The sequence below is a fragment of the Desmodus rotundus genome, chromosome 11 (assembly GCF_022682495.2).
Source record: "Desmodus rotundus isolate HL8 chromosome 11, HLdesRot8A.1, whole genome shotgun sequence".
NCBI lineage: Eukaryota > Metazoa > Chordata > Mammalia > Chiroptera > Phyllostomidae > Desmodus > Desmodus rotundus.
The window spans coordinates 101736703-101762261 of NC_071397.1; the positions used below are offsets into that span (position 1 = coordinate 101736703).

At 60.3% G+C, this 25559-nt stretch overlaps 1 protein-coding gene across 3 annotated transcripts in view; it reads right to left on the reverse strand.

Annotated features, from left to right (window-relative positions):
• Positions 1–2137: 2137 nt before the first annotated feature.
• RPS6KA2 (ribosomal protein S6 kinase A2) overlaps positions 2138–25559 on the reverse strand; it is a 153148-nt gene continuing 129726 nt past the window's right edge. For 2 of the 3 annotated variants that reach the window (XM_053913948.2, XM_045188969.3), the window contains 13 exons: positions 25248–25318; positions 23774–23862; positions 23170–23234; positions 22440–22542; positions 19725–19855; positions 18806–18931; positions 14015–14104; positions 12512–12670; positions 10694–10855; positions 9695–9771; positions 8142–8259; positions 5733–5870; positions 2138–4979 (listed from right to left, as the gene is read on the reverse strand). In XM_053913948.2, coding sequence (XP_053769923.1) covers positions 4854–4979; positions 5733–5870; positions 8142–8259; positions 9695–9771; positions 10694–10855; positions 12512–12670; positions 14015–14104; positions 18806–18931; positions 19725–19855; positions 22440–22542; positions 23170–23234; positions 23774–23862; positions 25248–25318 — 1455 coding nt within the window. In that variant the 3' untranslated portion in view covers positions 2138–4853. The remainder of the gene's footprint in view (positions 4980–5732; positions 5871–8141; positions 8260–9694; positions 9772–10693; positions 10856–12511; positions 12671–14014; positions 14105–18805; positions 18932–19724; positions 19856–22439; positions 22543–23169; positions 23235–23773; positions 23863–25247; positions 25319–25559) is intronic. The other variant, XM_024552244.4, reaches the window with a different exon arrangement.

The following is a 25559-nucleotide window of genomic DNA, read 5'->3' on the forward strand; positions in this document are numbered from 1 at the left end:
TGAGTGCTGGGAGGGAGACGCGCAGGCTGCGGAGACAGAGCAGAGCTTTACCGGGGAGGGCAGCTGCACTTTGGGTGGGATCATCTGGAAGCCTCTCTGAGGAGGGAGCCCCCCAACCCCACCCAAGAGCCAGCCCTCACGAGGCTGGGGAGGGGCGTTCCAGGCAGAGGCGGCTGCAGAGCCGACCAGGGCCTCCCACGACAAGAAACAGCTGGGAATCCGTGTAGGGGCCCGCTGGTCCCCACAGCACCCTCCCTGTGGCCTTGGCCTCGGGACGTTCTCCCTGATGAGCTGACACTCTGCATACATGTGGCCTCCTGCTGGCAGAGACGGCAGTGGGCAACACCCAATGCCTGTTGACATCGTAAGCACAGGGCACTGTTTCTGAGCAAGGAGCTCACAGCGAAGGAGGCGCAAAGGGCTGAGCGCTTGTGTCCTCTCAAGTTCACTTGTTCTGTCCTCCTCCCCACCCCCCATGCCATGTGATGGTATTTGGAAGGGCCTTGGGGAGGTGAGGTTTAGACGAGGTCACGAGGGTGGGCGCCGTGTAAGAACAGACCAGAGCCGTCTGTGAGTCCACAAACCAGGAAGCAGGTCCACACCAGATGCCCAGCCTGCCGGCACCCTGATCTTGGATTCAGCTTCAGAACTGCCAGGAAGAAACGTCTGTTGTTCGGGCCCCCAGGCTGAGGTGTTTTGTTCCGTGGCCCCATTGGTGGAGCTGAGCCAGACAGGAAGGAGGGGAGTCAGATCTCATTGTTTAAGTCCAGGAACTTAGAGCCCCCCCCCCCCCCCCCCCCCCCCCCCCCCGTGGTATAAATAGTGCTGCTCAACAGGGCCGATTCTGGAGTCACAGGGACACTTAAAAACATGGATGGAGCCCAGGCCCCTGTGGCTCAGCAAGTTTGACTTCAGCTCTCAAAGTGAAAGGTCACTGGTTCGATTCCCGGTCAGGGCACATATGAGAGACACCCGATCCACATCAGTGTTTCTCTCCCCCCTTCCCCTCCCTCTAAAAATAAATAAGTTAACAAACAAACAGGTGGGTTGCAGACCTAATGTCGGACAGTGTCCTGAGCCGGTGACGCACAACCGTTTTCACCATGAAAACCCTCTTTAAATCAAGTTTGTCTTCGCAGACCTGTGGTATGAAGGATTCTGTCTAATAAAGACATTTATTAGGTAACTCTCTGCCCCTTGTAAAGGGGCGTCTTAAAGGAGACATTTAAGACTTTCTTCTGGGTGTGAGGGAACCAGTGTTACTATAAAACGAACCCAAACAAACAAACGGGACGTTTTCCCTGTGCGGGTCCGCGGCGGGCCCATTTGTGCATCTCCCAGATCTTCTCGGTGTGGACTCAGTTCGCAGGCCCCTCCTCCGCCGAGAGCACCAGGGCGGGGCACCTGGGAGCCCGCTGCCGCGTCCCTGACTGCGGTCACACCTGGACCTTTTCCGGGAGGTGCACTCGCCCAGGGAGGGGGAGGGATGGGGGAGGGGCGGAGAGGTGCGCACCTCCGCCAACACCTGCAGGCCCCACGTGCACCTTTGCAGGAAGTTGATCATCGCCCTCTAGTGGTAAATTGTGACAAGTGCAAACACGCGTATAGCACTTTCCAGGGGAAACATGTGACCGACGTCAAAGGTCAACAAGGCCATCTCCGCCCCCCCACAACCCGAGGCACACCAAAGCCCAGGTGGGAAATCTCACAGGCCACACGTGTCCTGCTGGCGAAGGTGGGCTCGTGGTCCCGGTGCAGAACCTCACCTACTCATCACTCACGGCAGTCAGCTGTTTGTGCCGGGCGCCCCTGCCGCTGGGCCCCCGCCAGGACGCCCCCGCGGGTTGGGGGCAGGGCTGTCCGGGCTGCGGGTGCCCCGAACCAGTGGCGCTTCAGCGTCTGCCTCGCTGAGTGCCTGGCGACATGGGGAACAGCGCGGGCCGCTGAAGGGTTAGTGGTGACGGCGCCTGAGCCGGATGCCAAGGGTCGGGGCACTCCGTCCGCGGACGGCCGGACAACTGTAAGACTCTGGCGACCAGAACCGCTCTCCCTGCAGGACCAGCGCCCTCTCGCTGGCCGCGTGGGGGCTTCGACCTGTCGGGGTTGTGCCCCCTCGCCCTCCCCGTGTCCCTGCGCCCTCTGGATGCATTGCGCACGCACACCCCCGCGCCGGCACCCGGCTCTCAGTGCGGAGCCGCCCACCTGCCCCACGAAGTCCGTCACCCAACAGCGGGGGGACAGCGCCCCCAAAGACGGGAGTGAGGGCTTACTTGCAGGGCATTATGGGAAACAAGGCAGAAAGCCCAAGACGCGAAGCGAGCGAAGTATTACACTTCATAAAACCCATGTTTATTTAAAAAAAAACCTATTCAGAAAGTCTGGAAAGCGTAATAAATACCTGTACAGGGGCCGCCCATCTCGAACACAAACCGAAAGCGCGAGCAGGAGAAGGGCCCGTGAACGGAAGCGGCTTGTAAACAAAGTGCGAGGCCGGGGTGCGGGAGAAAGCGCGCTCCACGCCCGCCACCATGAGCCCTTGTCCACGAGTTCTCGTCCCTTCCCACGTGGTCTCCTGAGCTCGGGAGGCCTCCCAGGCGTCACCACTGCCTTTTCTGCCCCACCCAGGCGCTGTTCCCTGTTAGAGTCTTTGTCACTCTCAGAGGTGGGGGCTACCAGCACGTGGGAGCAGGCGAGCAGTGCAGTCACCTGGTGCTGCAGAGACAGGGAAGGTCGGGGAAGGACAGCGACGCCCCGCAGGCAGCCTCGGGGACACTGTGTAAAGAACAACACTGAGAACCATCGCCACTTAGAAAGCCAACGGCCTCCGGAACATCGACACTCAGGAAAGCAGTTCATAGCCACGCTCAGTCTGACCGCAGGCCAGAAGGGACGCCTGGCACTTGCCCCGTCAGGCCTGGGGGTGGCCTCTGTGAAGACCCTCACACCAATGGGGTGAGCCAGGTCCTCTCAAACTGGGGGCCCCGGGGCAGGGTGATACCCTAGAGGTGTCGTAAAGGGTCTGTTTTGTGGTGGGCAGAGGCCTGAGGCCCACAGCTTGCTTTTCTCTGAATGAATCCTATGGTTTCCCGAGCCAGGGCTGTGTGACTTCCTGTCACCCGTACGAGTCTGATCAGGAGTGGCCACCGGCTTCCCCACTTGCCCTTGGGAAGGCGGGTTTCGCGCTGGCATCTCCCCTTCTCTAGGCTGCCTTTCTCACCTCGCCCTGCACGACGGTGAAGACACGGTTTCACAGACTCAGCGGGGCAGGGCGGGGTTGGGGCGCAGTTGGCTTCGTGGGTCCCTTTGGAGCTGAGAGCTGGGACGTGAGGCCACATTCACCACATAGCAGAGACAGGGCTGGGCCGTCACAGTGGGGACAACAGTGTACACACACCTGCTGCCCCGCCACCCTCTCAGCTCTGGGTCCCTCCATCAGAGTTCGGGGACAAGCCTCGTGCACACAGGCCAGGCCAAGGGACCAGCAGGCAGCTGGGGGCTGCGTGGCACACAAGAAACACAAAGACTCGGGCAGCCTCTAGTTGGGGAGACCCCGGGGGCCTGGGGGCGCTCCAGCTGTCCTGTTCCGATTCGTGACACCACTCCACCCTGGGCAAGACCACTGCGGGTGACGTCCTCGGAGCCTCGGGCAGCACTTTCTATTGAGAAAACGGGAAATGCCGTACAGGGCTTTGGGGGAACACGGGCAGGAATCTGTCCCCACCTTCCATGTCCTGTGGTGCTGTGACAAAAATTGCCATGTGCACCAATTCAGTTCACGTTCTGAGGTCTGAGGGCCATGGACCAAGCTAAGGAGTCCTTTTCAGAAGGCGGCGCATGAATGTGTATGTGTGTGTGAGTGAGTGAGAGAGAGAGAGAGAGAGAGGAGGGAGGTCAAGGGACAAGAGAAACAGTGACATATCGTCTTTTTAGTGAGAGCCTGGCTGTTGCTGACAGGTGCTGCCGCAGCCCTGCCCGAGTGCAGAGGGACAGCCGGGTGAGTGGTGAGCGGCGGTCCTCCCGCAGCCTGGCTGGGGACGGGCTGGGAGGACACGGAGGGACACACGTGCTCTCTCCTGGTCAGCAGCTGAGCTGGTGGTGGTTTTGTTTAGCAGGAACGCACGCTGCACCCATGTGTGCACGCAGGAACACGCCGACGGTCACGGAATGCCGGTGAAGGAGGGTCCATGTGACAGAAACGACAGCACAGTTCCACAAACGGTGCCACCAAAGCTTCCAGCTCCCCACCGGCCCCTCCTGTCCTGGTGGGGAGACACTGGGGACGGAGCTCAGGGTCCCGACGGGCACCAGCTTCCGTGGGTGGCGAGGCGGGAAACTCACTGCTGCGGGGAAGCGGGCCTGCGGCCGGCCCTCAGCCAGCGGGCACCCGGCTCCAGGGCAACGAGGCAAAGGCTCTTTGGGTTGTCTTCAGGGGACCGGGCCCTGCTCTGGTGCCCTGTGCCTGCTCTGACATTCTTCAGCTGCGGGACCCCAGGACCTTGAAGCCTGCTCCCTCCTACATACAACTAGGACCGCGTGTCGCAGACCTGAGCAGGTGACTGGCTTTCTCTTTGGGAAAACATTTGTCCGCATGAAAGGGAGCCATGGTGGTAAACAGAGCCGGCAGGAACCCAGGCGTTCGGCGTGGTGGCTGCGGTGCCCGGAGTCCACGTGGCTTGCGGGGAAGGAGGCAGAAAGGCTGGCAGAGCGAGGCGGCACTGGGAAGTTGCCGTCCGGACCCTCTCGGGCTGAACGAGGAAACGCGGGCCGAGCTAAGGCGCCTGTGGCTGCTCCAGCAATGCCGGCGATGCCCGCGATGCCAGTGCCGAGAGCCGAGGATGGTGTAGGTCCAGGCGCTACAACCGCGTGGACGTCAGTCTCTTCATGCCTCTGCGCTGGGCCAGGCTGGACGACAGCACGGGCTCCAGCCGTGGGGCCTGAGGGGTCCTGTTGAGAGCAAAGTAGGTGGCAGCCATCGCACCCTGCAAAACAAGGGAGGGGCCAAGTGACCGCACTGCTACCACCCAGCTGGGCGCCAGCGGCCACGGCCTCTCAGGTGGTGTTCTCCCCCACATCCGGGGGTGGGGGTGAGGCCAACTGCGGGCCACGGTGTGGGAAGCCCAGGGCCTTATCACTGTGCCTGCCTAACACTCCTGCCAGCCTTGAACTGTGCCCTGGGTGAGGTCAAGCACCCCCACTTCCAGCTGGACCGAGTCTGCTCTGGGCCTGCTGGGTCCACACTTGCTCCCGTCCAGGGCCTGGACGCCACCACTTGGCCACGTTCGAGGAGCTGCCCACTGGTGTCTCTGTGCCCCAGTGGCTGAGCTGAGTCCTCAAGACAAGGGCGTCCAGCTCAGAAAGCCTCAAACATTTCCTGTCTGCACTGTCGGGGATGCTGACCGAACTCTGGTCCAGAACTGAGGAACTGGGGACTAGGAGCCACATGGCCCCGAGACCCTCCCTCCACCTCCCCCTGGCTTGCTGACTATGTCTGCCTGTGTCTTCCTTTGTCTACGTCCCTCCCCTGCAGCTCTGTCACACACACATGTGGAAGCTGCTAGCCGCATTAGCAGGTGTTGGGACCCACTCAGAGAGCTGTGCGTGCCTGCACCTGCGTGATGGGAGGTGAAGTCTGCCCGTGCATGCTGTGGTTCTCAGGTTCGTGGGCAGGCCTCACAGGGCCTCTTCGGGGCCCCCCGCCCCCACCGCGTTGCTCTCCTGACCCTTGTAAGTACCTTCACCAGGTGGACGTCCTGTCTGCTGAGCTGGTTTTGGGACAGGTGCTCTCGGTTCACAATCCACGGGTGCTTCAGGACCTGGACTGCAGTCAGACGCTGGTGAGGGTCCACGTGGAGCATTTTGGAGACCACGTCCTGGGGGGAGGGCAGGGCAGAAGAGGAAGGGGGTGGTCTGGGCTGTTCCCAGAGCCCCTGGGTAAATTCCCTTCTCCCTCAACTGCTGTTCTTCGGTGAGTCTATGCATTTTGGGGTCAAGTACTTATTTTCAGGTTTATAAGCATGTGGCTGGTTGTTACGTTTTAACCCTGAAAGGTTTATATTGTGTTAAAGATTGTATGTCTAAAGAAAAAGCACAGGTAGTGATGTTAAATGGTGCATGGGAGTTACTGAAATGCTATCTCATGAAGATGGTATCCTCGCAAAGGGAGAAGCTGGACTAGTGAATACCCCGCAGGTAGGAGGCCAACTCTCAACAACGAACGCAGCCGCATTTTCGTCAGGGTCGCCCACAGGCATCTGCCACAGACAATCACCAACCACGGAGCCGACGGTCTGTCACCACCCTGTGCATCCCACGGGCCCCGTCTGATGGACAGCGTTTGATTATTTGGTTGTAGAGTAACAACAACAGCTCCTAAAACCGGTCAAATGCAGAGCTCCACGTCACTCGTCCATGTTGCTTACATGCACACACAGGCACACACGTGTGCAATCAGAACGTGATTTGCGTTCGCACGGCATTTGTGCACCTGTTCTCGAGAGTTGTCAGTGTCGTCCTCGGGGGTGTGGGGGGAAGGTCATCGTCACTGTCCCTGTTTTGTAGATGACAATGTCGATGTTTATAGTGATTAACCATGTGCCCGGGGGCCCGTGATGAGCACCCAGGCTCGTCTGGGAGCCTGCGCTCCGCCCCACTTGGACATGAGATAAAGGAATCGGAGTGTGAGCACGTAATGGAAAGTTGAATTTCTCCGCAGGATACCTTTTCTTCCACGGAGAAACCCGATGCCTTTTAATACCTGATAACGTTAATCTGGGTAACTTCTTGAAACAAATACGTCCTGGAAGTACCCTTCTCGCTTCCCCCTGTGAGGACATGGAAGCAGAGAGGCCTACACAGACTGGCTCAGTCTCGTTGTGAGAAAGGTGTCCTTGTGTGTCCGAAAGTGGAGGCAGAAAGAACAAGGGGAGCCGTGGGCTGTGCCGTTTCTGGAGGCCCGGAGGGCAGGTTGCCTGGTGAGCGCAGCAGTGGGGAAGGCACCAGGGCCGGGGGTGCATCCTGTGCTTGGCATCCACTCATGTCCCAGCACTGTCTCCCGGCCATGACACCGGCTTCAGAGATCGCCCTGAAGAAACCACCAGCACCCACGCCCTGAACCAAGAGAATTTCTGTGCTTGCTTGAGAGAGAGTGGATGGGAGGGAGCACGGGGAGGGTCAGGGTCACTAGACGCCAGCTGCCATCAACTCTGCCATCACCTCCTTCACCTCCCCGCCCCCGCCGTACAAAGTCACACGGTGACGGTGATGGCAGAGTTGGACTCAGAGCCCCAGACGGTCCCCTCTTCTCGCAGTCACTTCAGGGCTCCACAGGAAATGGACGGTTCGAGCCGCCTCTTCCCAGGGGCGGGGTTCTGATTTACTGTGTGAGTGGAGAGGAATTCGATGGGATCAGCTAAAACAGACCACGTCTGATGAACGCAAGGACCAGGGCTGGGCACACACAGGGCGGCTGCAGAGAAGCCCGGGTGCAAAGTATCGGGAGAGAACAGAGGCACACCCCTGGACCAGGGCTCAGCCTGATCGGTCTGTGATCACACGGGGAGGTCATTTTGCAACATCATTGACCGGGTGAGGGTGGATTTTGCGTGTTGGCTTGGTTAGGCTGTGGCACCAGTGTTTGGCCAACCAGCCTACAGGTTTCTGTATTTCTAGAGGTATCTCTTAGATGAGACTAACATTGAAATCGGTGGAGTCTGAGTAGAGCAGACTGCTCTCCATCATAGGTGCGCCTCACCCAATCAGGGGACGGTCTTGAGAGAAAAGCCTGAGTCCCCGGAGGAACCGGGAGCCCTGCCAGTGGGTGGCCTGTGCACTAGAGCTGCAGCCCGCCGCCTACTCTGTGGAGTTTGGACTCAGCAGCCTCCACAATCACATGAGCCAATTTCTTAAAAATAAACGCCTCTCTCTGTCCCTGTCTCTTGTTGGTTCTGACATACCGAGACTGTAGAAAATGTGAAAAGCGCTATAGAACGTTTAGATATTCTTTTTAGCCGAGCAGCTCTAAAAAAGTCTGTGGGGATACAGTATCTGGGTTGTTTGTAGGAACGGTGCCCTCCGGCTCCGTCTCAGATGGGGTGGCTGCTAGAGTCTCCACACCTGAGACAGCACCTGGGCGGCCAGCTCACCTTGGCCGCGTCGGAGATGAAGTCCCAGTTCCCCCCGGAAAGGGCGTACTTCCCACTGCTGATCCGCGCCAGAATCTCCTCGGGGGTGTCGTCTGGGCCGTTTGCAAAGGGGGTGAATCTATGTGAAGACAGGGTTTATGGAAATGAGCTTCCATTTTAAACCTCAGACAAGGCTCACAGCAGAATGCAGCCACCCTGCCGCTACAAACGGCCTTTCTTCCCCATTCGGCTCCAAATCCAGGGTTCATGGCAGAGCACAACTTCTCAATGCTACGTCCGTTTTCCTTAGGTGGTCAAGGGTAGGGGTCAACAGGGCAAGTGACAAAAGCTCTGTGAGCCCTGGAGAAGCTTTTCTGCACCGCTCCTGGCTTCCCTGGTCACAGCGTGTTGGAGGGGGTTGCCTGGTGACTCGGTTTCCATGGTGATGGCATAATATGATGGATGAGAGCCTGAGACCAAAGTCTGAGAGGCCCCAGGTTGATCAGTTAGCAACTCTGGGTTCTTTGACAAATTGGTTTTTGAGCTTCAGTTGCAAAGTGGGTAGAAGCATGTGCTCCCAGGGACCTTAGCAGTGACACGCATGGACACCGAGGAGGTACGTGTGCGGTGCGCTGGCACACGGACAGGGCATGAGGGATGTTTATTCTGCCGCCCCTGAGTGTGAACCGGTACACGCTTCCCTAGTGTGGACTTTCGTGTGGTTCTAACAGCAAAGCTGTGATCCCAGTTTAGTGAACAGGCACCATGAGCCACATGGTGCCACAGCCATGTGATGTCAGGACCTCGGGGCTGTTCCCCTTTCACCGTAGGCACGAATTACTGACTCGTTAGGAAATACTCGATAAGGCCACAGAAAGCGCAAGCCGTTCCCGTCCAGTCTTGCGAGGGCATGCAGTCCATGCTGCTTCAGGAGACAGCGCTGGGTGACCCCTCCCCTCGAGTGTTCAACAGACAGGGGAGATGTCGGGAACCAGGGGTTTAAAGAATTCTCAACCCTGGTGGCGGGAAGGAGCCTCAGCCGTCACGAGTGTGTCCTCTTATTCACAGGGAGGGGAGTGAGGCCAGTGGGGTCAGGGGTCAGCCCGGGGGCAGAGCTCGTGATGAAGGCTTGACCCGCTTCCTCTAACACCAGGGCCTCGTCCCAGGACACTGGCCCACTCACGCCTGCCGGCCACAGCGCCACGAGTGGCTGACGTCTTCAAGACACTGTTTGACCATGACCTTTTATGGGCACCTCTTGGCTCAAGAGGATGGTTTTAAGGAGCAGATGTCTCGGCCTTCTCAGGCAGTGGCCCCATGCAGTGGTGAGGGTGCCACTATGCGGCCAGAGGCCCGGGTGCTCTGTGGGTGGGTTGAGGTCAGCAGCCCCCACTCCCTAGTTCTGGAGAGGCCCTCAAGAAAATGCCTGGCCAAGTTCCCTGTCCTGTTCTCCAGATGTCCAGAAAGGGGCAGGGAAGTGTGCAGGTGTGCCCCACACCTGTGCCCCGGGGACAAGTGGCCCGCCCTGAAGGGACAGCTTGGGCGCGTAGGCCCCGGGGGAGGGTCCGCCTTACCCCGCCAGCATGGTGTACAGCAGGGTGCCCAGACTCCAGATGTCGCACGCGGCATCGTAGCCTTGCCGCTTCAGCACCTGCAGCGGGACACGGATGACAGGTGAGCACTCGGCGAAGGAAATTCAAGTGCACAGCACGTCGTCCTGAGGGGACAATGGTCCCGGGAGGGTGGGGACGGGGCAGGTAGGACCCCCGAGAACCAGCCCTTGGGAGCCAAAGCTGCTGCCGGGTACAGGACGGACAGACTGAGAAGGAAGCTATTAGTTTTTATTATGGAAAAATAGACATGACATAAAATTGACTATCTTAACCATTTAAAAAATTTTATTGATTATAGAAAGAAGAGAGAGAGAGAGTGAGGGAGAAGGTGGTGGGGCGGGGGGAAGAGAGAGAAACACGGATAGAAAAACACTGATTTGTTGTTCCACTTCTTTGATACACCCATTGGCTGATTCTCGTCTGTGCCCTGACCGGGATCGAACCCGCAACCTTGGTGTATCACGACCACGCTCTAACCCGCTGAGCGACCCGGCCAGGGTTAACCATTTTTAAGAGTGGTGGTAAGTGCACTCACACTGTTGTGCAGCCGTCACCACCACCACCCCTGCAAACTGACAGTCTGTCCCCACTGGACACTCCCATGCCCCCTACCCCCACCCCCGTGTGGACCTGGCTGCCCCAGGCCTCAGACAGCACTGTGGCTTATCTCACTCCACACCGGGTCTTCAAGGCTCAGGCCAGGCCCGCCCTCCTTTCTGAGGCTGAGTGATACTGGACAAACCACACTTCGTTCATCCTTTCTGCCATTAATGCACACGTGGGCGGCTTCCGCCTCCTGGCCATTGTAATGCTGCCGTGAACGTGGCGGACAGGCATCAGATAAAACAAAAAAGAAGTTCTGTGTGGGCAAGGCCAGTGGCTGACGCATTTCTGCTCTCTGCCGCCCGGAGCCCAGGTTCCACCAGGCACAGGCTCCTACGTGCTCAGAGCCCTCCTTACCTCGGGGGCGACAAAGTTGGCCGTGTAGCAGGGTGTCATCAGCAGCCCGTTCTCCGCACGCAGCTGCTTGGCGAACCCGAAGTCGCAGATCCGGATGGATTCGGGGTTCCCAGACTCGTCCACGTACAGTATGTTACTCGGCTTCAGGTCTCGGTGGACAACCTGGAAAGGCAGGAGGGATCCGCCTGACCTCGGGGTGTGGGGTGGAGGGATGGGGCTGGAGGGAGTGGGTGTGCCAGGAAGGTGGGGTTTATGTGGGAATCATGTCTCCGGGGCACACCCTGAAGCAGAAGCAAGTCAGCCTGGAGGCTCTACTTAGAGAGCCGCCCCCACCCCTGGAAGCTCAGGTCCGATTGGATGAGGGAGCGGCATAGGGGCCGGCAGACAGAAGGAACTGGTGAGTTCAGGCAGCAGGAGCAGAAAGATCTGTAACGGAAGCATTTGCCTCGGGCCCACCGGGGCCACAGGGCTAGGTGCCCGTGCACCTGTGAAGGACACAGTGCCGAGATGTGGCGCACGGAAGCCCTGGAGGGGGCCTGCGCTCTGAGCTGAGGGACTGGCTGCAACGGCTGTGTTGGAGGCAGGGCAGCCACACCTCACAGCAAAGCGGCTGTGTAGGGCGTAGGGCGACGTCTCCTGAAAGGGACAGAGGCTGACTGCAGTGACACGTGTGGGACCCGCGGGGAGCTCGGGACCTGAGCGTCTCATCATCCTCCCTGGTGAAAACCGGGGAGAGGACACAGGAAGGGAGTTAAAGGGACCCACACGGGCAGCCAGCACAGTTCACAGAGGCCCGGAAGTGGGGACGAGAGACCATGTGTCCCGTTCCAGGTCCTGCTCCCGTCAACCACAGCCAACCTGAAAATCCACCAGGCCAGGCTGCTCGCTATTCCCAGACCACGGTGACCACTCTGAAGGACCCACTGTGGGTCCTGGAAGAACACCCTCCTGCTCAGAGGGGACTGACCACACGCACACGGCTGGTCAAGGAAGGACGCCTGCCTCCAGAGATGCCCCCAGAATCCGGAGAGTGGGGGCAGGTGAGGAGGGGACCAGGCCCCCAGGGAGGCTGCGTCTGGGGCTGAGAGTGTGGGGTGGGGACAGTGTCTGGGGCAACCACTGCCACTAGCTCATGTGCAGCTGGGGACAAACGTTCAAGCCGTCCAGGCCCTGGGGTCCTCGTCTGTGAGGCGGGGCCACCAGAGTTCAGGACCTCGGGGGAGGGGGACGTGGAGCCGAGAGAGCAGCGCCTGGACCACGGTGGGGGCCGAGAGAACCTCAGAGTCACTCCCACTTTACATAACAAGACTTTACTTAATTATTCTTCGAGAGAGGGTAAGGGAGGGGAGGGAGGGGGGGGAAACGTGGACGTGTGGTTGCCTCTCCCACAGGGGCCGACTGGAGACCGAACCTGCACCCCAGGCGTGTGCCCTGACTGGGGATCAACCTGAGACCCTTCGCTTTGAAGACAACGCTCAGCCCACGGAGCCGCACCGGTCAGGTGTGCTGTGGTCACTTTTACCTACAGTGTGACTTTGCGTTGGTCAAAAAAGGTCAAGTTTAAATAGGGCGAGTGAGGGAAATTCTAACATTTCCCTTTATCAAGCCCACGTTTTTGCTGTAAGAGATCCAGGTAGATTTAATTTCCGCCCTCAGCCCCTGGATGCCCAGTGTGTACCTGTGATGTCAGGCACAGAGGGACTGGGAGGCAGAAGGAAGCCGCAGACGCCCTAGGTACGCAGCCCACCCTTACCTGTGCGCCTCGGGCTCACCCCGGGCCCCCGCCCGCTCGCCCCGCCCCCCGCCCGGCAGGCTCACCCCCTGCGAGTGCAGGTAGTCCATGGTCTTGCTGATGGTGCACAGAACGTCGCTGGCCTCCCGCTCCGAGAAGTATCTCTGCCGCAGGATGCGGTCCAGCAGCTCCCCGCCGCGCATCAGCTCCGTCACCAGGTACACGAACTTCCCGTCATCATACACCTGGGGGCCAGGAGGAGGTGCGCATGCGTCGGTGCTGCGCAGTCACCCACACCGCAGGCCCCGTGGTCCCCGGGAGACAGGAGCAGCTGCAGAGGGCGCCATCCCAGGAAGTGAAAGACTTGTGTACAGCAGGCATGCGCGAGTGGCCAGTCCAGTCCCACCAGACATGGCTCTTAGGACAAAATCAGCGCCAACACCGCAGCTGGTCAGCGACGGTGCGGACTCTCAGTGCACCTAGGCCCGGGGGCGCTTGTGCCCGGCCAGGTTCTGACCCTGCAGGTGGGGGTGTGGGGTGGGGGTGGGTGTCCCTGCATTTCTGACACACCCACGGGCCCTCTCTGCTGAGGACAAGACTAGGAGCAGCCAGACCCCAGGGTCCAGACGGGGCAGGCGGCAGAGCCAGAGAGAATTTCACATGTGGGGTAGAGCTTTCCTTTCAGCAAAGTGATAGAAAAGGAGGCTTTCGTCGCACTAGCTGTAGCACCCCGGCTGTCCCTACGTCAGTCACACTGTGTGTGTGACAGGCACGCTGCATGGGGCCCCAGCACTGAGGAGAACCTGGTGGAAATGGAGTAAAACACCGAAATATGATTCCGCTTCAAGCTTCCAGACCACTGAGTTTTCAAAACACGTCACTAAAGTAATCTGCCCGCCTCTGACCTCAATAAAGACGTAAAGTTAATGGGCGGCACTTATCTCTGGGTTTAGGAACGCTAATACTCTGCTTTTCATGAACTGGCAGTTGGGAGCCCTCTTACGCCCGGAATGTACGGGGCTGGAAGGGACATCGCGGTGACCCCACCGTCCTGTGGTCTGGGGTTCATGATGCTGGACTCACTCTGGAGTGTGGGCTGGAGAAGAGGGAACTCTGCTGTGGGCCCCGACACCCCAGCCCAGGGCCCCTTATGGATTGCTGGGAACACCCCCTGCCCCCAGCAGGGGCTTGAATGTGGCTGGTTCCTGCCTGTTCTGCCCCCGGGTTGGGCCGCTAATCACCCACATGGAAGGGAAAAGGAGCTGAGCTCCTACCTGGCTGGCCACACCCTCCCTGTTTGTCACATTAGGAATGACAATGGGAAGCCACATCAGAGTTGGAATTCACACCAGCTATCTTTCCCCCTTTCAGGGTATGTGACTTGGGGGCTGGGGGTGGGGGACGTGGGTCAGTGATCTGCAGGTCAGGCTGACAGGCCAGGCCAGGCCTGGAAGGACGTGCAGCAGACGCTGGCTGGGGCACGAGCTCGGCGCGCGCCTGGTTGCTGAACCTCACGGAAAGCCAGCGTGCTGGTGCCCCCGAAGAAACGCAAGACGGGAGGCGCAGGCTGCTGCGGGGAGGCCACTCACATCCTTGAGGGTGATGACGTTCGGGTGCTGGCCGTACCGCAGCAGGATCTCTATCTCCTCTGAGGGGTCTCGCTTGCTCTTGTCGATGATCTGAAACAGACGCAGTGCCAGCGGCGTGAGGCTCTCAGACGACAGCGGCCTGGGCCCCGCCTGCCCCTCCTCCCGCCCGCTCACCTGCCGCCGAGGTAACTCACAACTGCCTAGGAATTCACGGCAACCCGTCCTTCCCAAGCTGGCACAGAGCTACACTTACAACAGGACACCCATTTTGAGGTATTCCAGGGTTGGCTGCAGAGGTTGGGCTGGGGGAGCCCACCAGGACGACAGGCTCAGGATCCGGGGGTCTGCGCACTTTGCTGTGTCTCTGGCTACACACCAGCCGCACAATGCAATCGAGTGCGTGGTTCTCGCCAAGAGCCGAGGGGCAGGCGCCTGCGGGATCCCTCTGTGGCTGAGACCCGCGCACCCTCGCGCTTCTCCCTGTGCCTCCACCTCCACCTCCAGCACCGTGCCCCGTCGGAGGGCAGGTACAGCCCTCGTGCCCCATGTGGGCAGGTGGCCCCAGCGGAGACGAGCTGCCTTGGAGCGGGGAGCCCTCTGTGGGCGCACTCAGGGCGGGGATGGGCCCCTTCGTGTGAGAGCCACTCTCAGAGTGGGAAAGTGGTCGGGCTGTTCTCCTCGTCAGCCCCCCCACACTTAGAAGAGTTTACAGTTTGGGGGACCTGCGACCTCTCCACCCAGAGCATGAGGGAGGCCTGCTTTCTCCGTCATGTCAAAGACACAAAGAGAGTCTCCGCATAAAGCTCCGCCTCTCTCTAGGTGAGCAAAGCGCCTGGGCAGCACCTGCCCCAAGGTGGGTGCTCTGCCCCTATCCCCTGTTCTCCCTGCGCAGCACTGATATGAGGAACCCCCATGGCAAGCAAGGCTGCCCTGGCTGCACAACTGACTCAGACAAACAACGCACGGAAGCAACACCAGGGTTTCGGGCCAGAAAAGATGAAACTTTCCCCACCAACCAGCTTTCCCTCTAAAAATAAGCTCCACCTGCATCGAGCAGCTGTCTCAACCCCACTGCTTTTTCAGAGACACATTGTGCGCGGTATGAAAACGAGCACAGAAATGCTGATGTTGCTCTGGACGGTCTGCGGTGAGGACAAGTCGGGGCGCCTGTCGGGAGAGACCCCCCTCCCTGGAGTGTCTGGGCGCGGTGTCTGCGGCAGAAAGGGCCCGGGAAGGGCTGTGGAAAGGAGCGAGAGCCGCCCTGGCTGCAGAAGGGACGGTGGCCCAGACGAGAGGGGCTCTGATGGCGATGATGGCCCGAGGACGGGATGGAGGGATCGGGACTGCCAGGGACAGCTCCTGACTGCAGCTTCTCTTTAAGTAACACATACCCTTGACCCCACGAGCCCTGGGATGGGGGTGGGGACAGGACCGAGCTAAGATGCACGTCACAGGTAGCAGGTGCCTGGGGGAAAGTGCTGCAGGCTGGGGAGGACGTGATACAGGTCAGGAGCCACAAGGGGGCAGCAGTGCCCCCCCCACCAGGGAGAGCAGGGACCAACGGAGCTGAGGTGCGGGCACCCAGTCTCAGGGACAGTTCCGGGCACAGGGAGGGCGAGCCTGGGTGCCCAGACAGGAGCTTCCTGTGTCTTGGGATCAGCCCGTGAGAGCCGCGGTGTCCCAGGCCTGCTCTGAGGCTACGTTTGTTCTCCATGGAGCTAGAGCTGCCCTGTCCCTCTCCAGAGGCCCTGCCCTGGGCACAGGGCCACGGGGTCATGGCGAGGGCTGCCCTGCCCCGCACAGAGCCTGGGGAGCCCTGAGTTCTGGGTCCAGGATTGTCCTGAGGGCCCCACCCTGCTTTCTCCCACATCCCACTTAGGCCTCCGCACCGCCAACATTTGGGGCTAAGTCCTCAGGGGAACAGTGGGAGGGGCTGTACTGGGCAGGATGGTGAGATGCCAGGAGCAACGCCCACCCTAGCTGTGACCAGGATGTCTCTGGACGCAGCCAGAGTCCCCGGGGGAAACTGCCCGACTGATCGGGACCGCCCTGGGGGAAACTATGCCTCCTGGCCACGTTCCTCGTGTTCAGTCAGATTCCACGTTCTCCGCTCTGCTCACTACTCTGTGGGGTCATTTCTGAGGCACCCACACAGCGGGGGGAGGAGGACACCCCTTCCATCCAGGAATCGGGTCGCTGGGCTTGCAGATGGTCAGGCGGTGGCTGTGTGGCCAGAGCTAACTTCTAGTGATCCAGTGGGACATCCCGCTCACAGGCCAGGCCCCAGGGGCCATAGGCCCACTTCGGTTGGACAGGAACCAACCCGCCCTCCTCTGCCTCTTAGCTCCCCCCACAGGCGAGCCTGGAGCCTGCTGCTCAGGAGCCCTTCTATCTGGAACACGGCGAACACCTGGAGTCTGTCACAGCTTGTTTGGGTGGCAAACGAGCCTGTCCTGAGTGCTGAGCGCTGTGCCGTGGGAGCCTTTCTACCCGAAGTGGGTCAGACCAGGCTGTGGCCTCGGAAAACCAGCCGCCGGTGGCCACGGCCACAGCTGAGACATGCTGAGGGCCCTGGGTCACGGGAGTCGCAGCTCCTTCCTGTGCTTGGTCGATTTAGGCACCTTCCAGCCCATAAAACACGGCCCACGTCGTCCCGGAGAGGGCAGGACACCCTGGAGAGGGCGGGGCGTCCCAGTACGTTCCCCCCGCTCAGGCATGCAGGGCACTTCAGGATGTCGACTGGAGGCAGGGAGACCCAGCCGGCCTTAACCACCAGCCTTCGCTCGCCTTCCTGAGGGGCCATCGCTGTCATTCCCCAGAAATTCCCATCAAGGTCTGGCCTCCACCTGCTCCTTGGGGACCCTAGGATGGCCACTTGACAAAGCTGCACCCAGCCAGTGTCTTTATGGTCACCGAATGTGGGTGCCCAAGGGGAGTCACAGCCCTGCCTTTGTCAGAGGAGTCCCCCTCCAGAGGCCAAGAGGGGGTTGGCCCAGTCGATGGCCTCTCCCGAGAAGGGCCTCGTGGCCACGGGGCAGGCCCCACAGCAGACCCGGTCCTTTGCTCTCCCTGGAGGCAGTGGTGGTCTCTGCTGGTCGGCCGGTAAATGAAACGGACTCTGTGAGAAACGACCCCAGTGGGAGGGAATTCGCGGGAGCCCAGGTGAGACCTGTGATGCTCCAGCTCACACCAAAGTGGGCGGGGCCCTCGTCTGGGGCAGTGGCAGGTCCAGCCCTCCCGGGAGCAGCTGCTCTACCATCTGGAACCTGAGAATACAGCAGCCCCTGTGCTGGGACTGGAGAGGTGACCGCTGGTGACACAGGTGGGTTTGCTCCTATGTCTGACTTCTGACATGACAAGGGTGTCCTCCCAGAATTCAGTTAAAATCCGTGCTGCACTTTCTCCCTCCAATGCTCCTTAATGTGCTAAAGGCACCGGACAGGCTGGACACGGGACCGTGTCAGCACAACTCACAAAGTGACTGTTCCTCCATGTTCAAATGTGCTTTTTTAGGTTTGAAGAATTCAAGATAAATCTGTCAAAAACCCATGAATCCCTGACCCAAGCTGAACTGAGGGGCCTGGGTTTTCTGGGGTGGTACCTGCCAGGGCCAAGTATTCTCTGTCAGTGCCAGAGATGCTGGGCAGATGTCCCAGGGGACACGTGTGCCATCTTGGGGACATGCCTTCTGGAAAAGCCTGTTTCCACAAATGGCGGCAGAGCACAGGTGAGATGGGGTGGGAGAGGGCCAGTGCACAGAGTCGCCTTTTGGAACGAGTTTCTCAGAGCCCAGGACAATCACAGTGGCCAGAACGGCTTTGTCCATGCTGCTGCCTACTGGGCAGACCCCATCTTCCCCCAAACATCCTCTGAAGGCCACAGGCAGTGCCACACTCCACACTTTTGGAATCAGCCAGATGGGAACCCCAGGCTGGACCTGGCTCCTCAGGAGTGCAGTTCAGGCCGAGGCCGGCAGCTCAGCTGGTTGGAGCGTCTGGTCGGAGCATCATCTCGATGCGCCGAGGCGGCGGGCTGGTCCCCAGTCAGGGCACAGACAGGACCCAACCAGTGAGCGCAGGAATGAGTGGAACAACAAAGCGATGTCTCTCGCTCGCTCTCTCCCCGCCCCCTTTTTCTCTCTCTCTCAAATCAACTTTAAAAAAACAGTCCAGTTCAGTTTAGTGGGCAGGTCGTGGAGTCAAGCGTGTTGAACAGAGAATGAACAACTTCATGCTTTTCCATAAATTGGAATAAGATTTATAGGAAACGTTAGCTGTAATCCACATTTCGCCAACCAGAAAACTCAAGAAACGGACACTTTACATTCCCAGGTCTCATATTCCATCGAGCAACAATCGCGGAAGCTAAGTCTACCCTGTGGAGAGTGGCGGACTGGGTCACAGGTCACTGTTGCCGTTCGCTGTTCTCGACGGCTGACAGTGAAACCGCCGGCTTATGCCTTTGCAGATGTAGCCAGCTGGTGCTGGTCTTTACTTCTGTGACTTGATTTTTGGCGACTGTAGCCACCTCCCCTCCTTCCTCCCTCTGTCCCTTCCTTTTTGCCAGTTGCTACGCCTGTCCCCAACTCGATTTTCCAAACCACAGAGTGCCCAAAACTGTCCCTCCAGCATGTACTGTCTCCGAGGCTGCTACAGGTGGTCAGGTCCTGTAGTTGAACAGAACTGAAAATGGATGGCCTGTCACAGCAAATGGAACACGGGCTTGTTGGGGCTTGGAGAGGTGAAGGGACGGGGCACAGCCGGCGCAGAGCGCGGCCCGTGACAGCCTTACCTTCACGGCGTACTCCGTGTCAGTGGCTTTGTGTACACACCGCTTGCACACGGAGTAGGAGCCCACCCCGATGTCCTCCTTGACCTCGTAGCCGTCGGTGAAGTGGACGTTGTTCCCGTGCAGCTGCTGCAGGGAGACCGGGCAGAGCGCATCAGGGGTCTGGGTGATGCACACGGCGCAGCCACAAGGGGGCGCCCAGATGGTGACCAGGGACGTGGACGCTGGAGGGAGGGGGTCCTCTGACTAGGGCCATGGAGCTGGTAGTGCTGGCTCCCGACCTAAACCCCAACCCGCCCACCTCTCCTGCAGCGACCACTTTAGAGGCCACAGTGCGCCGCGTGGGCTGACCAGCCACGTTCCCCCAGCGCTCTGAGAAGCTGGGAGGGAAGGGACGGCCCGGTGGGGCAGGGTGTGTGCAAGTGAGCATCTAACTGGAAACCCCACCCCATGACGTCCCGGTCACCACCGGCTCTGCCCGTGTGCACACCCTGCACCCCGCCCGCTCAGAGTGCAGACAGGAAGCCACCAAGACCGGGGCACACTGTCACACCCATGTCCGCTTCGGACACGCGTGTTTTCCCAAAAGGTCGTGGGGAGAGGAATACGAAATTCAATGCCGTCCACTTGCCCCGACCAGGTTTTTAAATAAAATCTGATCACGACTTCTCCTTAGCATTCCCCACATCTGCCTATATTCACACGGAAGAGAATTCTATGAAGACGCCACCTTCGCTGACCCCCGAGGGCAGAGTTCAGGACAGGGAAATGGCGCCCACAGAGGGGGCTGCCCTCCTGGGCTCCCGGCTCGACTCCCCAGGGCGAAGACGCCCCCGTCGGCCGACTGTGGACCCGGCTGCAGCGCAGCACGCCGCCCTCGTCACGCACTCGATGACCCCTGCGGAGCGGGCGCCCCGGTTACCTGCACGATGGGGTGGACCTCGGTCCTGTGCAGGTCCTGCTGCGGGGGCTCCTGGACCAGGCTGGAGGCCACGAAACTGAAGCCTCTGAACAGGTGGTGAGCATTGGCGCTGGGGGGCACGCCCGGCGAGTCTGCGGGGGGCGGGGGGCAAGTCAGCCTGCGGGCAGTGCTGAGGGGCTGTGGTGTGGCCACTCCCCGGGGCGTGGGGCATATTGTGTCCTGTGTGCGTGTGGTGAGTCACGTGTGTGTGCGACGCTGTGCGTGTGGCAGAGAAGGGGGTAAAGCAGGGGTGGACGTGGGGAACCACCTGGAACTGCACTGTTCTGGGGGGTGCCGGCGGAAATGGCCACAATGCCCGGAACAACAGCTGTCTGGGAATCACTGACCATAACTCACTGACCACTCCTGACGACGACCCTCCGCCCCGGCCCGCTGCAGGCGTAGGCGGAAAGCCACCAGGGACCCAGGGTGGAGCTGTGGGCACACGCACCATGCTGCAGAGCCCAGGTCTGAGACTGCCCGCCCGCCCCGCACCTGCAGGGACTGCGCAGAGTGCACGGCTCTCCCCCCTGCGAGGCGCCCCGCCCCCTGGTGGCAGGAGCCGGAAGGGGCACCTGCCTTGGACCCTGACTTCTCAGGTGCTGGACGATCTGAGGGAAAGCCTGCAGCTGTGGGACTGGCCCTGGTTCGGGTTAACCATGGAGTAGAGCCAGAGGGTAAGTCACTGCTGGGGAGGGAGTGTTCACAGCCCTGGAGCAGCCTGGGTCAAAGCACGCTCCGTGATCGCGAGCTCCCGGAGCCCGATGAGCCAAGGACGAAGCGCCCAGGAGGAACACGGGGGCAGACGGAAGGGCGAACACCTCCCTGCCAAAGGGCGGGAGCCCAGGCTCAATGCGGGGGCACATGTCCATTCAACTGGGGAGACACGGGGCCCGTCGGACGCACAGAAATGAAAGCGGTCGTCACCCCGTGGGCTGGGGGGCGCTTGCACAGTGGGGCAGGCACAACGAGCACAGCGGTGAAGGGCACCTCAATGTCCAGGAGTGCACCCTACAGAGCCACTTCTGCACATGCTCAGAGAAGGGTGGGAGGTGCTCGTGGTCACCATGTCTGTGACAGCGGGGGAACAGCGACAAGGTCAACACTCGGCACCAGGGAAGTCACAGGGGGATCAGCTGTGGTGCACCTCCGGGGGCGTCCCTGGGGTGGACAAGTGCTGGTGACTCGGGTAAGCGGCTGGGGCAGCGGCGTGGACTGGCGCCCGGCTCTGCCACCCACGTGTTGGGTCACAGGGAGAAAGCCAGCTCGGGCACCAAAGGACCACAAGCACGTTCCGGAAAAGGGGGGACCTGGCACTGTGATATATGTTACATTGCAGTGAAGTCCCGTGTGGCAATATAACTGCAGATATAGAAACCTATAATTACACATATTCACATTTTTCTCGTAATGCACTCACACAAAAAATGTAGACACGCATTTTACGTAAGTGTCTGCAGAGTGGACAGGAAAGGCCATCTCGTGGCTCTGTCCTACTTCCTACCCGTCTGCTTTGCGTCGATGCTGTCCCTTGACATGGAAGCAACGCACGACGAGGTTTAGCCCTCCCGGTGGAGCAGGCGTGGGGTGCGGTGGGGGGGCTGCCGCAGGGAACGTGGGCTTTATTCCCCAGCGTTTTACTTTGGGGACGATCGCCATGGGGGTGGCTCCTTGCAGCCCGGGACCCAAGCTGTGAGCCGTGGGCTCTCCCTGCATCGAGTGACGACCACACACCGCTGTCCCAGGGAGACCTCGCCTGGTGACAGGGCACGTCAGCGGCAGTCACATCGTCAGCACTGCGGATGGCCAGGGGCCGACTCGGGTCTCCGCCTGGACCAGTCACCTGGCACACACTTTCCCAGTCCCCACTGGGTACCGAGATCAGAGCAGGTGGTGCTTGGGGGAGAACTGCAAGGTGCTGGGCTAGAAACTCGTAACGAGAACCAGGAAGCTCGGCTGACCAGTGTTTGAGTCACAGCCTGCGAGACAGCAGACACACATTTGGAGACGTCGGGCACAGCACACGAGCTTGCTTTCTGCCCTTTCTTTTGCCGGCACAGAATTCTGGCTCTAAGGTCTGACCGGCCTTAAAAGTCCCCAGGTGCCAGGTGCTGCACCCTCTCCACTCAGCCCCTAGATCCACCGCGATCCTCCGGCAGGGCTTTGGCTGGAAGAGCTCAGCCGTCCTGGAGCATCAGGGCATGTTCGAAAGGCCAGGCAGACTAGGAGGCGCACTGACTGCCTATGGGGGTGGGTGCCTGTGCGGGGAGCTGCTACACTTTCATCAGCAACAGAAACTTTGTAGTCACCGGCTGCTGTCCTTGCCCAGGGCTGCCTCTCCATGCACGGAGGAGACACAGGGGCTACTGAAGGCTCAGGGCCACCTGCCTAAGGTAGATGGGTCCTTACAGGTCCAACAGCTAGTGTTTGACCTGTGTGGCCAGGCGGGACCAGGGACCAGAGGCATAGGAGGCACGAAAAACGCTTTACGATCATCTGGGGGCGCCGACCTTCAGCACAGATCTTGCAGAAGGGCATACACAGGAGTGGATAAAAGGGAATCCCACAGAACTGACCCATTTTCCACAAAAGCATCCCTGCACCTGGGGTGCTCTGGTGCTTGCACCCACTGTGGGCAAGACCCACAGTTTCACCCCACTTGCGGCGGGCACACACCTGTGGGCGTCCGGGCCGTGAACTCAGGGTCGAAGTGGAAGGTGTCCTCGGGCCTGCCCACCGCAGGCTTGAAGGGCGGCTTGATCTCCTTCCTGTACAGCTTCTGCGGGGAGAGTGGCAGGGGGAGGGGGTGTGGGGCCCCACCTGCCTTCAGCAAGAATCCTGGTGGCTCTGTTCAGCCAGAACCCCCCACCCTGGTTTTCTACCTCTGACACCCCCTGCTCCCTGGCTGGAACCACTTGTGCACCTGTGTTCAGAGTAGAGCCCAGCCTCTCTCCCCCACTGGGAGGCCCCACCCATATCCCTGGCCCCTGGAAAAGTCTTATGTAGTCTTTAACAAGTGTCACGAATAACTTTGTCTTCAACAGCCTGGGTCACATCTTTAACACCTTCCACAAGAGCCCAGTGGGGGCCTTTAGAGGCGGGAGACGCAGACCCTGGGGTGCCCAGAGGCCCCAGCCCTGGACAGGCTGCACAGCCCTGCCCAGCACCCCTCCCCTCCCCCGAGCGCCCCAGGGGCTCTTGCTGGCTGAGGGGCCCTGCTCTGTCCTTGGCAGCTCACAGATTTCAGGCCCAGAGCCGGAGGTCTCTGCCCATGCAGCGCCAGCCTGATCGGGAAAGCGCCCTGTCCAGGTGACAGGTTGACACTGACCTCCGGTCTGTACTGGGCGGATGTGCCCCACCCGCCTCCCTGTCCCTGTGTGCAGTGTGGGCCACAGCAGCCACTTACATTCCAGTCTATGGTCACAAAGAAAGGGTGACGCTTGATCTCCTCCACTCCGTCACTGCCAGCACCTGTCATGGGACAAGGCAGAGGGAGCGTCAGGGCCGAGGACCCAAGGACCCGGCAGGGTGTTGGCTGTGGACGCTCAGCCTGTGCGGCCACCCTGGGCACCCCGCCCTGCCCGGCAGCTTGGGGACCCTTCTCAAAGCTTTATTATGGAAGTGAACCGGACTTGGTTCACCTTCTGTAAACCTCGGTTCTCGTGGATGTTGAGCTTTCTTTACCTTAAGAGGGATTAAACAAAGCAGCTTCCCAAGTGTGCCTTCCAGAGTTCCAAAAGGAAGGAAGTGAGAGAGGCAGGAAGTAGTGCCGCCACTCGGGGAAGACGGAAACTGTGGCTTGTAGGCAAGGTTGTGCTGCCTGGGCGGTGATGGGGCGTTTGGACCTCAGAGAGTCCTCACAGCCATGGATTGGAGGCAGGCGAGAGCATCCCCCCACCCCCTCAACCCATCAGCGGCCTGGGGAGAATGTGGAGCTGGAATGGGGCTGGGGGGCAGGGGCCCCGCCCGTCCCCTCCTGGGTGTGCCCTTGGCTGACGCCAGCCTCTTACCCAGCCGGTTGCACGGGTTGCGCTTGAAGAGGGCGCGCAGTAGGCCCTGCGCCTCCGCACTGAGGAACTGTGGCATGCCCAGCTTGGCCCTGCAAGGCAGAGTCGGGGTCGGAGTCAGGGTCAGGGCTGGGCCGGAAGGACGGGCCGAGAGCGTCCGCTTCCCTGGCCCTCGCTTCCCCGGCCCTCCGTGACCTGCTCAGTCAGCAGTAACTGACCAAGCAGCCTGGGGGGACTGGGGCAGTGGCGCCCCAGTGTTTGGAACTTCAGCCCCCTTATGCTCTGAGCTTAGAGAGGGCACCAGAGGCTGTTTGTTCGTGCGGCTGTACCTGTGATGTCGACCATATTAGAAATTAAAACTCAGAAAATGTAATAAAAAAAAATAAAGTCACTAAAAAGAAACCCTAACAGTCCCGTGAACAGAAGTCACTGTGGACGGGAGTTAACTCTGACGTTCCCACAGCAACAAGGGGCCTTGGCAAGAACAGCAGAGACATCCTGCCCTGGGAATCTTTCCTGGGCTTGTCACCCCCAGTGGGGGTCTCAGGTCCCCAGGACCTGGGGCTACAGCTGGGAGCTGCCCCCTGTGAAATGCTGTCACCCCCAGGGGACCCGTCACGAGTCCACCCCTGGGGTTTGCTGGAGGGGACTCTCTTAGCTTCAGGGACAGTAAAGGTCATGTTCCCCCTTACGATGAAACGGAGCTGAGGTAATCTCTACAAAAACACAGGGCTGGGGCCACAGGACGTGAGCAGGGAGGAGGCCTCTCTCTGGGGTTTCCCCACCTGCCTGTCCTGCCCACCCCCTGCTCCCCGCCACCGTGTGCACCACGGCGCCGTCGACAGACCCTGAAGCTCTGCGTGTCCGTCTGCAGGGCTCAGCGGGCTGGAGCTGGGGGCCCACTGCTTCACGGTGCCCTTCAGCTCACCCAGCCCTGCCCCGGAGACCCTTTCTTTGGGCCCCCTCCAGGAGCTGCCCCCACCCTGCCTCCCCACCCCAGGGCCCCACTCAGACGGCCCCTGCTTACGCTGGAGACGCTGCAGCGAGGCAGGCACTGGGGTGGGCCCTCTTTTGGGGGCCCTAATGGCCAAGCTCACTTGCGAGGTGAATGATTCCCCATGAGAAGGCATGGAAGCCCGTGGCCTGGCCCGTTGGAACCCTGAGTCCTCTGCCCTCCCCTCCTGAAGGTCACCAGCCACCACATCCTAGAACGCTGCCATTGGACAGCTTAGAGGATTTGGCTGGTGGAAGCCTGGTCTGGGGTGGACGAGCCCACCAGAGCCCTCGGGGCCCCCTTCCGGCTGGCCACTCACTGTATCTGTGTCTTCACCATTATCGCCAAGGCCTGCTTCCCACCCTGCTTCGGCGACTGAGGCTCTGGGCAGCAGGAGGTGTTGCAGGTGCTGGGGGGTTTCCCCAGGGTGGGTGGTCCCTACAGAAGGCGCCGACAGGTATTGGGTGGGCGCTGCCTACTCACTTGAGGATGAGGGCCATGGTCTCCTTCCTGTCCTTCCCCTGGAACGGCAGGGACCCCGTGAGCATCTCGAACTGCAGAGACACGGCGCAGGGAGAGAGTTCAGACCAACAGACGCAGCAGCAGAGGGAGCCCCAACGGGCGGCCTGTGCCCACGTCCCACATCTACTCGGAACCCTGCGGCGTCAGGTCGGGCGCTGCGGGCACACGGCGGAGCCTCGGTGACTCTGCTTGACGGCACGGCCTGCTCCCCACAATTCCACTGTCCTCCCAGGTGGGTGACGGGGTGGGAATGCGCCGACCCCGGAGACAGGC